Source organism: Aquarana catesbeiana, linkage group LG02, assembly GCF_042186555.1.
Source record: "Aquarana catesbeiana isolate 2022-GZ linkage group LG02, ASM4218655v1, whole genome shotgun sequence".
Classification (NCBI taxonomy): domain Eukaryota; kingdom Metazoa; phylum Chordata; class Amphibia; order Anura; family Ranidae; genus Aquarana; species Aquarana catesbeiana.
The window spans coordinates 772,578,342-772,591,219 of NC_133325.1; the positions used below are offsets into that span (position 1 = coordinate 772,578,342).

General features: G+C 45.0%; 1 protein-coding gene across 1 annotated transcript in view; it reads right to left on the minus strand.

The window, feature by feature from the left end:
• Window positions 1–12,878, minus strand: part of LOC141130121 (cell surface glycoprotein CD200 receptor 1-B-like) — a 43,685-nt gene that overhangs the window by 4,533 nt on the left and 26,274 nt on the right. Inside the window, exons 3-4 of the mRNA XM_073618075.1 lie at window positions 11,930–12,165; window positions 10,820–10,833 (exon numbers count right to left, since the gene is read on the minus strand). Of these exons, the coding sequence (XP_073474176.1) occupies window positions 10,820–10,833; window positions 11,930–12,165 (250 nt within the window). The remainder of the gene's footprint in view (window positions 1–10,819; window positions 10,834–11,929; window positions 12,166–12,878) is intronic.

A 12,878-nucleotide genomic window follows, 5' to 3' on the forward strand; every position in this document is an offset into this window, starting at 1 on the left:
GGGGGTGGAGGAGAGAGGTGTGTCACAATCAGCATTTTGGAGGCGTGGTGGCGGAACAACCTCCAACACTACTGCACCTTGTCCTGCATCCTTCCCAGCTGCCAGCAGAGTCACCCAATGCGCCGTGAAACTTAGGTAACGTCCCTGTCCATGCCTGCTGGACCATGAGTCAGCGGTAATATGCACCTTACCGCTGACCGCCCTGTCCAGCGAGGCATGGACATTGCCTTCCACATGCCGGTAGAGAGCCGGAATCGCCTTCCGTGAGAAAAAGTGGCGTTTGGGTACCTGCCACTGAGGAACCGCACATTCCACAAACTCACGGAAGGGGGCAGAGTCTACCAACTGAAAAGGCAGCAGTTGAAGTGCTAGCAATTTTGCCAAGCTAGCATTCAACCGCTGGGCATGTGGATGGCTGGGAGCAAACTTCTTTCGGCGGTGCAGCAGCTGGGGCAGGGAAATTTGCCTGGTACAATCTGACGTCGGTGTACCAAAAGCAGATTGCCCACAAGTACTTGGCTGTGACACACCTAATTCTACACCTTCATTCCTCTCACTGTAGGTCTCAGAGAGGACTGAAGGTCTAGTGGGGTTGGAAATCTCAGCTGATGAGGAGCAAGGAGAGATCCTCTTTGTTCTTTGGTGTGGGTCTTTTAGATACGCTTGCCAACGAACTGCATGGCAGGTCAACATATGTCTGGTCAAGCATGTGGTACCCAAGCGGGAGATATTTTGGCCACGCGAGATACGCTTGAGACATATGTTGCAAATAGCAGCGGTGCGATCTGATGCACTCGTCTCAAAAAAGGCCCACACCAAAGAACTTTTTGAATAACGCGCAGAGACTGCAGCGCCCTGCACATGTGGAGCTTTGGGGTGTGATGCAGTCAATGTGCTGCCCTTAGGCTGGCCCCTGGAGGGCATCCTGCCTCGTTGGTGATGTGCTGCCGCCTCCTCCTCCTCCTCCTCCTCCTCCTCCTCCTCCTCCTCCTCTCTCCTATCAGGCACCCACGTTGAGTCAGTGACCTCATCATCCCCTCCCTCCTCATCACTGGAGCAAACCTGGCAGTATGCTGCAGCAGGGGGAGCATGACTGCCAGATTGCTGTCCTTCTTGGGCACCCCCTCTGTCCGCGCTCATGTTACTGCCTTCATCGAGCTCAGTATCGTCATCAGAGCCTTCCAAACGCTGGGCATCCTCCTGGAGCATGTACCCAACACTGTGGTCAAACAGTTCGAGGGAATCCTCATGAGGACATGGTGGAGCTAGGGAAGGAGTCACTGATGACATTGAGCTGAGGGAAGAGGCCGCTGCTTTGCCAGACAAAGCACCCTGGGCATGGGTGAGAGAGGATGAGGAGGATGAGGACGGCTTGGTCATCCACTCGACCAAGTCTTCCGCATGTTGCGGCTCAACATGGCCAGCTGCCGAAAAAAAGGCCAAGCGTGTCCCATGGCCACGTGCTGATGAGGATGCACCGTCTCCACGACCAGCACTAGACACAGAGCCTGCTTGCCCTCTCTTATTGGCTTGTGACTGTCTGCCTCTCCTTCTTGGCCTTCCAGACATACTAATGGCCTGTAGCTGCACTAAGCTGGGATAGAACACCTGTAATTTTCTTCAAGTAGCTTTATATACTGTAACCAGACAAGCCTGCCTGTCAGTAGGAAGATAACAGGAACGGATCTAGCTGAACACTGTGAGCAGGACGCACTGTACTAAATGTAAATAGTCTAGCTGCCTGACCGTGGTACTAATAGGATCAAATAGAACACCTGTAATTTTCTTCAGGTAGCTTTATATACTGTAACCAGACAAGCCTGCCTGTCAGTAGGAAGATAACAGGAACGGATCTAGCTGTACACTGTGAGCAGGACGCACTGTACTAAATGTAAATAGTCTAGCTGCCTGACCGTGGTACTAATAGGATCAAATAGAACACCTGTAATTTTCTTCAGGTAGCTTTATATACTGTAACCAGACAAGCCTGCCTGTCAGTAGGAAGATAACAGGAACGGATCTAGCTGAACACTGTGAGCAGGACACACTGTACTAAATGTAAATAGTCTAGCTGCCTGACCGTGGTACTAATAGGATCAAATAGAACACCTGTAATTTTCTTCAGGTAGCTTTATATACTGTAACCAGACAAGCCTGCCTGTCAGTAGGAAGATAACAGGAACGGATCTAGCTGAACACTGTGAGCAGGACACACTGTACTAAATGTAAATAGTCTAGCTGCCTGACCGTGGTACTAATAGGATCAAATAGAACACCTGTAATTTTCTTCAGGTAGCTTTATATACTGTAACCAGACAAGCCTGCCGGTCAGTAGGAATTTAACAGGAACGGATCTAGCTGAACACTGTGAGCAGGACGCACTTCATTAAATGTAAATAGTCTAGATAGAAGATAACAGGAACGGATCTAGCTAAACTGAATACAGTGTATATATATATATGCAACACCTGGGATGCATATATATACACAATACACTGTAAGTGCAGCTAACTGACTGACTGTTCTGCCTAATCTATCTAACTCAAATCAAATGACACTGTCTCTCTCTCTCTCTATCTCTCAGCACACCGGAACACACACTACACAGGGCCGCCGTGCAGGCGGCCTTATATAGTGTGGGGTGTGTACTAAATGCCCTGAGCCGTAATTGGCCAAAGCCACCCTGGCTTTGGCCAATTACAGCTCTCTCTACTGACAGCGCTGTGATTGGCCAAGCATGCGGGTCATAGTGCATGCTTGGCCAATCATCAGCCAGCAATGCACTGCGATGCCGCAGTGAATTATGGGCCGTGACGCGCCACACGAATTTAGCGCGAACGGCCCATAACGTTCGCAATTCGGCGAACGATCGAACAGCCGATGTTCGAGTCGAACATGGGTTCGACTCGAACACGAAGCTCATCCCTATTAAGCAGTGATAAATTATCACTGCTCAATACACGGACAGACGGCGTGGATTAATGTTAATAAAATAATGAGTCCCCCTACATTATATACATATGTATACACACACACACATTATATATACATGTATATACACACATATTATATATATATACATATACACATTTTATATATATATATATGTATATATATGTATACACATAAATATGACAGAGGGACATGCTTACAGTGTTGGGGGGTCTGAACGAGGCATAAGGAAGTTAAAAATCTTCCTCCTTCCCCTTCAGATCCCCCAGGATTCTCTCTTCACTCCCCGATTCACCACCTCTGAGCTGGTAAACCTGGGAGTGTGAATTCTGACACAGATCGCCAGTGAAACGGTGAGATCACCGCTTCATAAACTGTCCGTTACTGTGTCAGTCAATGAGGATTCTCCATGTGTAGAGATAATCGTCGGGAGAACAAGTTCAAACATGTTCTCCCCCGATTATCACTGTTTCATAAACTGTTTATGGACTATGATCAACGACGATCCTTAGGATCACCGCTGATCATTGCTTCATAAACGGACACCCCATTCCCAAGTATGAATGTGAACCTATAGGAAGGTAGCCATATTTTCAAAATGAAATCTGGGATCATCCTATTGGCCACATCCACTTACAACTACACCTTCACAAACATCATATCCCCATTTGTAACCTCACCCACATAATCATGCCCCCCCCATTTATAACACACCTTTAAACCCACAAGTCTTAGCAACAGAAGACAGACATTCAAAGTATAAAGGCAATATAATATGCATGTAGCACATATCGCATCACTGGCTGTACACCTGGAGGTGTGGCCAATAAGGTAAGTGTGGCTTCATGGTGTATGGCTTGTAGTGTGGTAATAAAAAATCCCCCAGCATTCTACAGACAAACCCCAGAACAGCTAATGGCAAAGGCATTAATGGGGCACCTGATCAACAACGTCCACTAAAGGGCCCCAAGGTGACTTTGCTCAGGGGCCACAATTTACAGCAGAGAGGGCATTAGGTGGGTGTGGGAGACCTAGGGGGAGCCTCAGGCCCCAAGAGAAGAGGAGGAAGTGGTTAATAAAGCATCAGGCAGAGAGGAGCCTTCAAAGTTCTACTCAGAGGTCTTAGGATATCTAGAGGCAGTACCAGGCTGGAGGTCTCCAGTGAGGGGCTTATGGAAGGTTCTGGGGCAACAGGCTGAGCTATGGATAGATGTGGTTCTGTAATCATCAGAATACTGATATCATCAGAATAACTGATAACAATGCAGCACAGGTGGAGAGGGCAGTTTTTTTCTACTTATTGAACAGATATCAAAACACTTTCAATGTATATTTCATAAACCAAAAGGGAGAAAATCAGAAAAATTCAGTGTTAGGGTGTACATACACTTTATTGATGACACACATAAGATATTTTTGACAGCAGAGCAAAAAATAGGGTCCACTCCATCAATCCAAAGAGGAGAATTTCCTGTTATGCATTACTACTAGGAAAGATATATTTTTTCATAACCAACCTGTAAGGGAATATCCTACCTATGGGGTATTTAAAGTAGAACTATGGCCGTCCAGTGAAGTAAATATGTACTGCAGCACTTATAAAATTATAAGGACAGTTATACATTTACAATTTTCTCTTAGTCCCCTTACAAAGTCCATCAATACCTATTGGGCCCACCTAATGTCGCTTCTAGTGATGGGTTGGTAACACTGTTGCACTTCTGAATTGGGAGCAGAGCTGCCACCATCATGTAGGCTGTGTCTGCTTGAGCTATATGGGAAAAAACTTTGAGGTCCATAGAGTGGGATCCTTCAACATTTTGGCTTTTGATTGTACACCTTGTAGAGTAATGCCCCATACACACGGTCGGATTTTCCAACGGAAAATGTGCGATCGGAGCGTGTTGTCGGAAATTGCGACCGTGTGTGGGCTCCATCGGACATTTTCCATCGGATTTTCCCGACACACAAAGTTTGAGAGCAGGCTATAAAATTTGCTGACAACAAAATCCGATCGCGTCAATTCCGACCGTGTGTGGACAATTCTGACGCACAAAGTGCAACGCATGCTCAGAAGAAATTCCGAGACGGAACAGCTCGGTCTGGTAAAATTAGCGTTTGGAATAGATACAGCACTTTCGTCACGCTGCAATGTTTTAAATTGTTTAATACAGCGCACACTCTCTTCTTCTTTATAATGTGAAAAGAATGAAGTAGTTTTGCTGCTCATATTCACACAGACTTCTCACAAACTTCTTTCTTTATTATTTATCGTGATTCCCTCAATATATTTTGATTTGTCACATCTGACCAAATTTTTTTTTTTGTTGTTTTATTTTTTTATTTATTTTTTTTTCAAGGCTGTTTTTTTTTGGGGGGTTTGCATTTTTTTCAAGGCTGATCTTTGTTTTATTTTATTTTTAGTTTTACTCCATAATATTTTTGTGTGTGTTTTGTGTGTCAAGTTACCACAACTCCACTGATATCTTGTATTATTTAATCTCAAGGAGATTGCTTGGTGTTGGTGTCCCTTGTTAATTTCACATTGTATTTTTGAAATGTACCTGAATCCTCACAAACAAACTGTCCTTTTTGAAGGCGAACACACATAGGCGAGTATAATTGAAACAAAAATTCCTTTATTAAGGGCTCAGAACCAAACAAAGAGGGATGCAACGCTGTAGAAACATCATAAATTGGCGAAGCCTTGGACCACCAGGGCACACATCAATTCTTTTACTGCAAAATTGGTGGCCTGAGGAGTCCATATCTAAGGGAGTGCAGTCTGGTCCAGAAGTCCCAGAGATCATAAAAGCAGCAGATGACATCTGTGACCCCAGGCTGTGGTACTACAAGAGCCTGCATCTTTTGCCAGACCAGACTGAACCCAGGGTCATCACTCTCTGGTCTTCTTTCCACACTTCCTTCCAGGCTGTGGCTCTGGTGTTGGAGATGTGGCAGGAGGAGGAGTAGGACCTGAAGGAGTAGGACCTGGAGGAGGAGGAGTAGGATCTGGAGGAGAAGGAGGAGGAGGACTATGTGTGAGGTTACAAATGTGGGTTTGGACCCTCAACCCCTTATTGAGAGCTTCCAAAATTAAGGACTCACACAGGAGTCGTTGGCCCTCCTCCATCTGCATCATTTTGCAGGCAGTTATGCCAGCAAAGTCCTCCTCCACACTGTGGGGGCTTCTCAGGGCCTCTGTAGCCTTCCAAAAGAGGCCTATGGCAGCCTCCTTCAGGTTACTCCTCTTCCTGCCACTTTGCCTTTGAAGGTGTAGGGGAGGGACCTGGATATCAGGCAGCCTGCTTGGCCCAGCCACCTCCTGGTTGAGACTTCCCTGTGTATGAAAAAGGGACATGGTTTTAGTTTTTGCATCATCAATCACAATCATAAAGTAGTACTCCAAACTAACATCTAGTTAACATGACTGATTGGACAACCATGAAGATTTAGAGGAATGCTATACCTGGCTCAAGCTGGGCTCCTCCACATGTTGCTGCCTGGAAGGCCCAGGTTGGGCTTCAGAAGCCTCAGCTGGGGGGGAAGGAAGCCTGGAAGGAAGATTGGAGAGTGCTGGCCTGGGTTCAGTCTGACCTGCCAGAAAATGCAGTCTGTCATAGTACCACGGCCTGGGGACATAAATGTCATCTGCAGCTCCTGATCTCTGGGAATCCTGGACCTTCTTATGCTCCCTTAGATAAGTGCTCCTCAGGCCACCAATTAGGATCTTCAAATAGGTGATGTCTGCCGTGGGGATCACTGTCTTCACAAATTCCAACAAATTATCCAGCGCTTCCTTCCTCTTTGTTTGGTTCTTATTTTCAGGGTGGTTTATCTCCCATAGACAGGGCAGCTCCCTGAACATATCAATGAAGATTGGCATAAAGTCCTTATCTTTCAAGATATCCATTTTCACTGCAAGACACAACACAAGACAAACCCTAATGTCAGCCTAAAGTTTTCTAAACTTGTGCAAATACAGGCCTCAATCTAGAAGCAGTATAGGCCCAATGTTAAATCTTACCTTCGCAATCACGTTTGGCGCCTCCGTTACTCCTTCGCTCACAGATCGTACGTACTATGCACGCATGTTACGCTTTATAGACACTCGCATGCATGAAACTTCGCCCGCCCCTGACGTTCTTTCTAGTCTATTCCCCGTCCCTTCTCATTCGTCGCAGTGGGGAAGAGCACATGGCGGAGTTAGAGCAGGTGTCTGATAATTACACCAACGAGGAGGAGGAGGAGGAAAGCCCGGAGGCAGAAACGTCCCGATCCAGAAACAGACGATTTAAGGCATCAAATATGTCCTTTGGGGAGATGTTGGAGATGGTCGACATCCTGAAGAAGGCCGACTATGACGGGAAGTATGGACCTTACCCCAACCCCAATGTCCGAAAGGCCAAGATCATGGCGAAAGTGGTCAAATATCTGCACCGGAATTTCGGGGTACGCCGATCGAAAGATCAGCTCAGGAAGCGGTGGTCGGACCTAAAATTAAGAGAGCACGAGCAGTACAGAAAGATCCGGAGAGTGCTGCAAAAAAGTAAGTAGTTGTGCTGTGTTCCTATTTTTTTTATGTTTATTGCGTTCGTGCTGCTCCATGTGCTTTTCTTAACTGTTATCCAGTTTAAAATGTCAACTTTCATGTTCATGGGCACATTATTCGTTCGTATCAAACATTTTTCTTTCGGCCTATAAAACACCATTGTTTTGGCCATATGCATTTGCCCACATTTTTAGGGCCTACTTGTGTGAAACTAATTTGGTTGTGTAGATGGGTTTGTTACTAGAATAAATTGCAAACTAGATTCTGTGTAAGGAGAGGACACTCAGCAGCTGTTTACACATCTGGACGCTGGAGCACTAGTGTGGGACACAAGAACACCCTTTTTATTAGGGGCCCACACAGGTGCTCCAGTGTATACTATAGGGGTGTCTCTATCTGTGAAGCTTGTACAAAACAGGTAAAGTATTGAAGCTTCACAAAGGACAAGAAAAATGCAACATCTTGGAACTCTGCCAAAATAGACACTTGTACCCCACTTCCAAGCAATGTTTCATATTTATAGTTCTGCCATCAAATATCTGTGTGCTAAGTAGACCTATTTTTTTTACATAGGGGAGAAAAGACTCGGAGGACGCCCCTCATCCGAGGAGACCAGAGACCCCCAACCTCTGGAAGAAGGGGAAATCCACCCAAGCCAAGCAGAGCAGGAGAAGGAAGACGTGGTGGAAATTGGCACCACAACAGGTGAATGTCTGCGACCACAGGCTCAGGTAAGAGATGGATGCCGGCATATTTATAATACATGATGTTTTTTGGTTTCTATCTTTTTAGGTGATCGTGATGTTGTGGATCCAGATCCTTTCACCTCAGAAAGTGCACAGATCCTGATCGGGGAGATCATGGGGTGTAATAGGGACTTGGAAAACATCAGTGATGTTCTTCAAAAAATAAAGAACATCATTGATGTTTTAGGGAGAGTTTAAAACCCCTCAAAATCCCTTTGTTTTTTGTGTGCTAAAATTTTTTGACATTTTTTGACAAATTTGAGAAAAGCCAAATTTTGAAGATGCACACAGTGTGTCAACAAGTTCAAGATTTGTGTCTTTCTTGTTGGTTTTAAACATGCCTGTTTTATCTTAAACGGACATTTCTACTTTTTCTAATGTGACCCCAAAAATTGTTATACCACAAACATGTTGATTAGTTTTAAAAACCTTTTCTAAATGCACATGTGATTGTGCTGGTATTAAAAAGATTGATAATCAAGAATGTGTGGATTATTGTTTCAATGCTCCAACACTTTTGTGGTGCTCTAATTGTTTTTTTCTGTGACAATGGGTGTTATTTCCTAAGGGCAAATCCACTTTGCACTACAAGTGCAGTTTCAACTGCACTTGTAGTGCAAAGTGTCTTTGCCTTTAGTGAATAACACCCACCAGTGCTTTGTAAGGTTACACAATCACGCCATTTTCAGGACTCAGCACATTTCTGTCAGGGTCAGCTAAAACAAACGCAAGCAGTAAATGTCACCAAAGATTTGAGTAGTTATTTGTTTTTTTTTATTTGAAAAAGGTTTCAAACATTGTCTGGCATATTGATAGCCCCCCTACCCGCAAAGAATTCAAGGTATCTTAGCCGGACATCACGGGCATTCAGGGGGGGCAAGCCAGGACGGCCGCTTTCAAGTGCCGTCAGGATTGTTTCATTTTGAAGTCCAGCCTCAGGCCCAACTGAGCCAGCATAGTTGGCAGAATGTTGCCGTAAAAAGTTGTGTAGAACACAGCATGCCAGGATAATATGATTCAGTTTGTACTCCGCCATGTGTATGGGTATAAGAAATAGGCGGAACCAGCTGGCCATAATTCCAAATGTGTTCTCCACCACTCTTCTGGCTCTGGCCAGCCGGTAATTAAAAACCCTCTGGTCCGGGGTGAGGGTCCTCATTGGGAATGGCCGCATAAGATGGTCCCCCAGCGCAAACGCTTCATCCGCAACGAAGACAAATGGGAGTCCTTCCACATTGTCTTCTGGAGGTGGCAAGTCCAACCTGCCATTCCTGAGACGCCTGTAGAACTCCGTCTGGGCGATGACTTCACCATCGGACATCTGGCCATTCTTCCCCACGTCCACATACAGGAACTCATAAGTAGCCGACACCACCGCCAACATCACAATACTATTGAACCCCTTATAATTATAATAGTATGACCCCGAGTTGAGGGGTGGGACGATGTGGACGTGTTTCCCATCAATTGCCCCTCCGCAATTAGGAAAGTTCCACCGCTGGGCAAAGTGGGAGGCCACAGTCTGCCATTCCTGTGGCGTGGAAGGAAACTGTGGAGTCAAACAAAAAAAAAAATTAGTCATTTTGCACATAAACAGGGAAAGCTGATTAGACACAAACATTCTTGGCCAACATCAAGATAACATTTATTTGAGGGAGTTTTTAAAGACCAAAGTATAAGGTACACCTATCAGATTCCCCCTCCCCCCTCTCATGGGCCATTTCTAACATTATAGGGGGGGGGACTCTTGGACAGGTAACCCTCTCCACTTCATTGAGAGATGCATGCCTAAATAATGGGTTTTACTTTGAACAGCCCCTCCTTAGTTACACTATTGGCAGCCCACTGGACAGGTAAGAAGTGTCATAATACAAAGATATAAATACACATTGTACACATTTGGACATTCTGCTATTACCTATCAAGATAATAATAGTATACAGAAACTTGAAACAGTACCATTTGAAAGTATACAGGCAGGCCCTTGCACTACATGCATTGGGGAATTCATCCATAAATCTGACCACAAAAGAGATGGGTATAGTGTGTATGGGTTTGGCAAAGTCAGCAGATAGATGATTGAGGATAGATAGAGAATTGGTATCAGCTGACTTAGCAGTTGGGGGGAGGGAGGGTTAAAAATGATTTGGGGACCTCCAAAAAAGCCTCTGGCACTCTGCTTGAATTTAAAGCACAAATCACATTTGAAAACATTTTAGGGGGTGTTTGGGGTAAAGCACTACTATGGAGCTGATAAAATACATTGTTAAGTGACTACATGAGGTGAATATAGGGCCAGGAGAGCATGCTGGGGAGGTAAGTGAAGGCAAATATGTATGAAAGACAAAAAAAATGATTACAAAAAAATCCAGCATGCATGAGAACAAAGGGGACATTCACAGCATATTACAATAATGGTAATTAGGGAATGAGGAAAGAAATACAATATATTATCAAACATTAAATACAATAAAATGTGATGTTAAAGGATAAATCTTACCTTAATATACTCCTTCTGCAGGACCTGGATGATGGCAGAACAGGTCTCTGGAATAATGATCCCCAGAGCCTGGGGGGAGATGCCTGACGAGAACTTCAAGTCCTGCAGGCTTCTCCCCGCCGCCAAGCACCGCAGGGTGGCGACGAGCCTCTACTCCGGAGTGATGGCTTGCCTCATGCAGGTATCCTGCCTGCTAATATAAGGGGTCAGCAAAGCCAACAAACGGTGAAATACGGGGTCCGTCATCCGGAGAAAGTTCCTGAAATCATCAGGATTATTCTCACGGATCTTACGGAGCAAAGGCATATGACAGAACTGGTCACGCTGAAGCAACCAATTCTTGGTCCATGAACTCCTCTCCACCCTGTTCATGGACTGGACTTGTGTCAAGGTAAGGACCCCAACACCAAGCCCCCGCACAGCACGAGCTCTACGAGGAGTACGTATACGCAACATGGCTAGAAAACGGTCGGCTGCTCAGAACGAAGTAACAGAACGCACTGAAGAACAGCAAGGCCTGTGAAGAGCGACCTGAAAAACAGCAACGAACGAACAAGAACAGAATGACAAGAGTCACGCATCACTTGCTGCACGCACTGAAGAGCAGATACAAACCCACAAGCACAAACTGAACAGCAGAAAACGATCTGAAAACCACGAGTCTGAAAAAGCGCGAATCGTCTCTCACCAAACTTTTACTAACACGAGATTAGCAAAAGGAGCCCAAAGGGTGCCGCGCTTGGTTCTGAACTGGTCTTTTCTAGTCTCGTCGTACGTGGTGTACGTCACCACGTTCTTGGCGATCAGAAATTCCGACAACTTTGTGCGACCGCATGTACGCAAAACAAGTTTGAGCCAACATCCGTCGGAAAAAATCCATGGATTTTGTTGTCGGAATGTCCGATCAATGTCCGATCGTGTGTACGGGGCATAAGAAGGCTGGATGTACAGGTATATGTCCATTAGGAGAATCTAAACAGAGAAAAGGAGGGTGCACCGACCTTGTGCATTACCAATGGTACATGGTACAGCAAGACTGCAGGCACTGTCTGATTTAGAGGGTTGGTCACACCACTTATTTATAGACTAAGCACCCAAGTGCAGGAGATTATTATTGTTTTGTTCATTAGGAGAATCAAACATACTTTCCATACATTTACCAATTTTACCTGATAATACAATAGACTGCCTCCAGAGACTCACAAATGTGGGATGAGACACAAGGCATGTCGCCTTGACTCCATCAGACTTGTATGTACTGATCACTGTCAAAGTATCATCCAAATCTTTAATTTTGGTTATGCTTATATCATCTGAATGTGGGATCCAGTAGATCTCTGCAGCCGGGAATCCACCAATTGCTCTACATTCCGGAGACCCATCACTGTTTATAACGAGAGACACAGAGGGCTGAGCTGGAGAAATAAAGAAGAACGCATTACTAAACCATATATTACTAAATAATTGTTGTTAATGGTTTGTCAGATGTACAGATAAAACTTCCTTTGAAATATGCATATTAGGAGTAGGAAATTAGTTTTAATATAATAAAGAAGATGTCAGATATGGATATGTTTTACACAGTTACGCTTGTCCCGATTGGACCAATGTAAGTATATATGTTCAATATCTGTGTAATTCCTATAGAAGCTGGAAATCAGTGTAGTAGACACCACTATTTCAGTGATCTCCACTAGCTTCTGGGTTCCAATTTCTGGACCAAGGCAACTATGTAAAAATATCCATACCAGGAATTCTTTTTTAAGGATTTATGTAGACCAGGGATCTCCAAACTTTCTAAACAGGGGGCCAGTTTATTGTCCAGCAGACTTTAGAGGGGCTGGAAAAGGTCCCGACGTCAGTGGGAAAAAACATTGACCCTTTGGTGTCAGTGGGAGAAATTGTGCCCCATTGTTGGTGTCATTGGGAGCAATTCTGCCCCATCATTGGTGTCATTGGGCCCAATTGTTGGCATCATTGGAAGGAATTCTGCCCCATCGTTTGTGTCATTGGGAGGAATTGTGCCCCATCATTGGTGTCAGTGGGGGGATTTGTGCCCCATTGCTGGTGTCAGTGGGAGGACTCATACCCCATCATTGGTGTCATTGGGCCCAATTTTTGGTGTCAT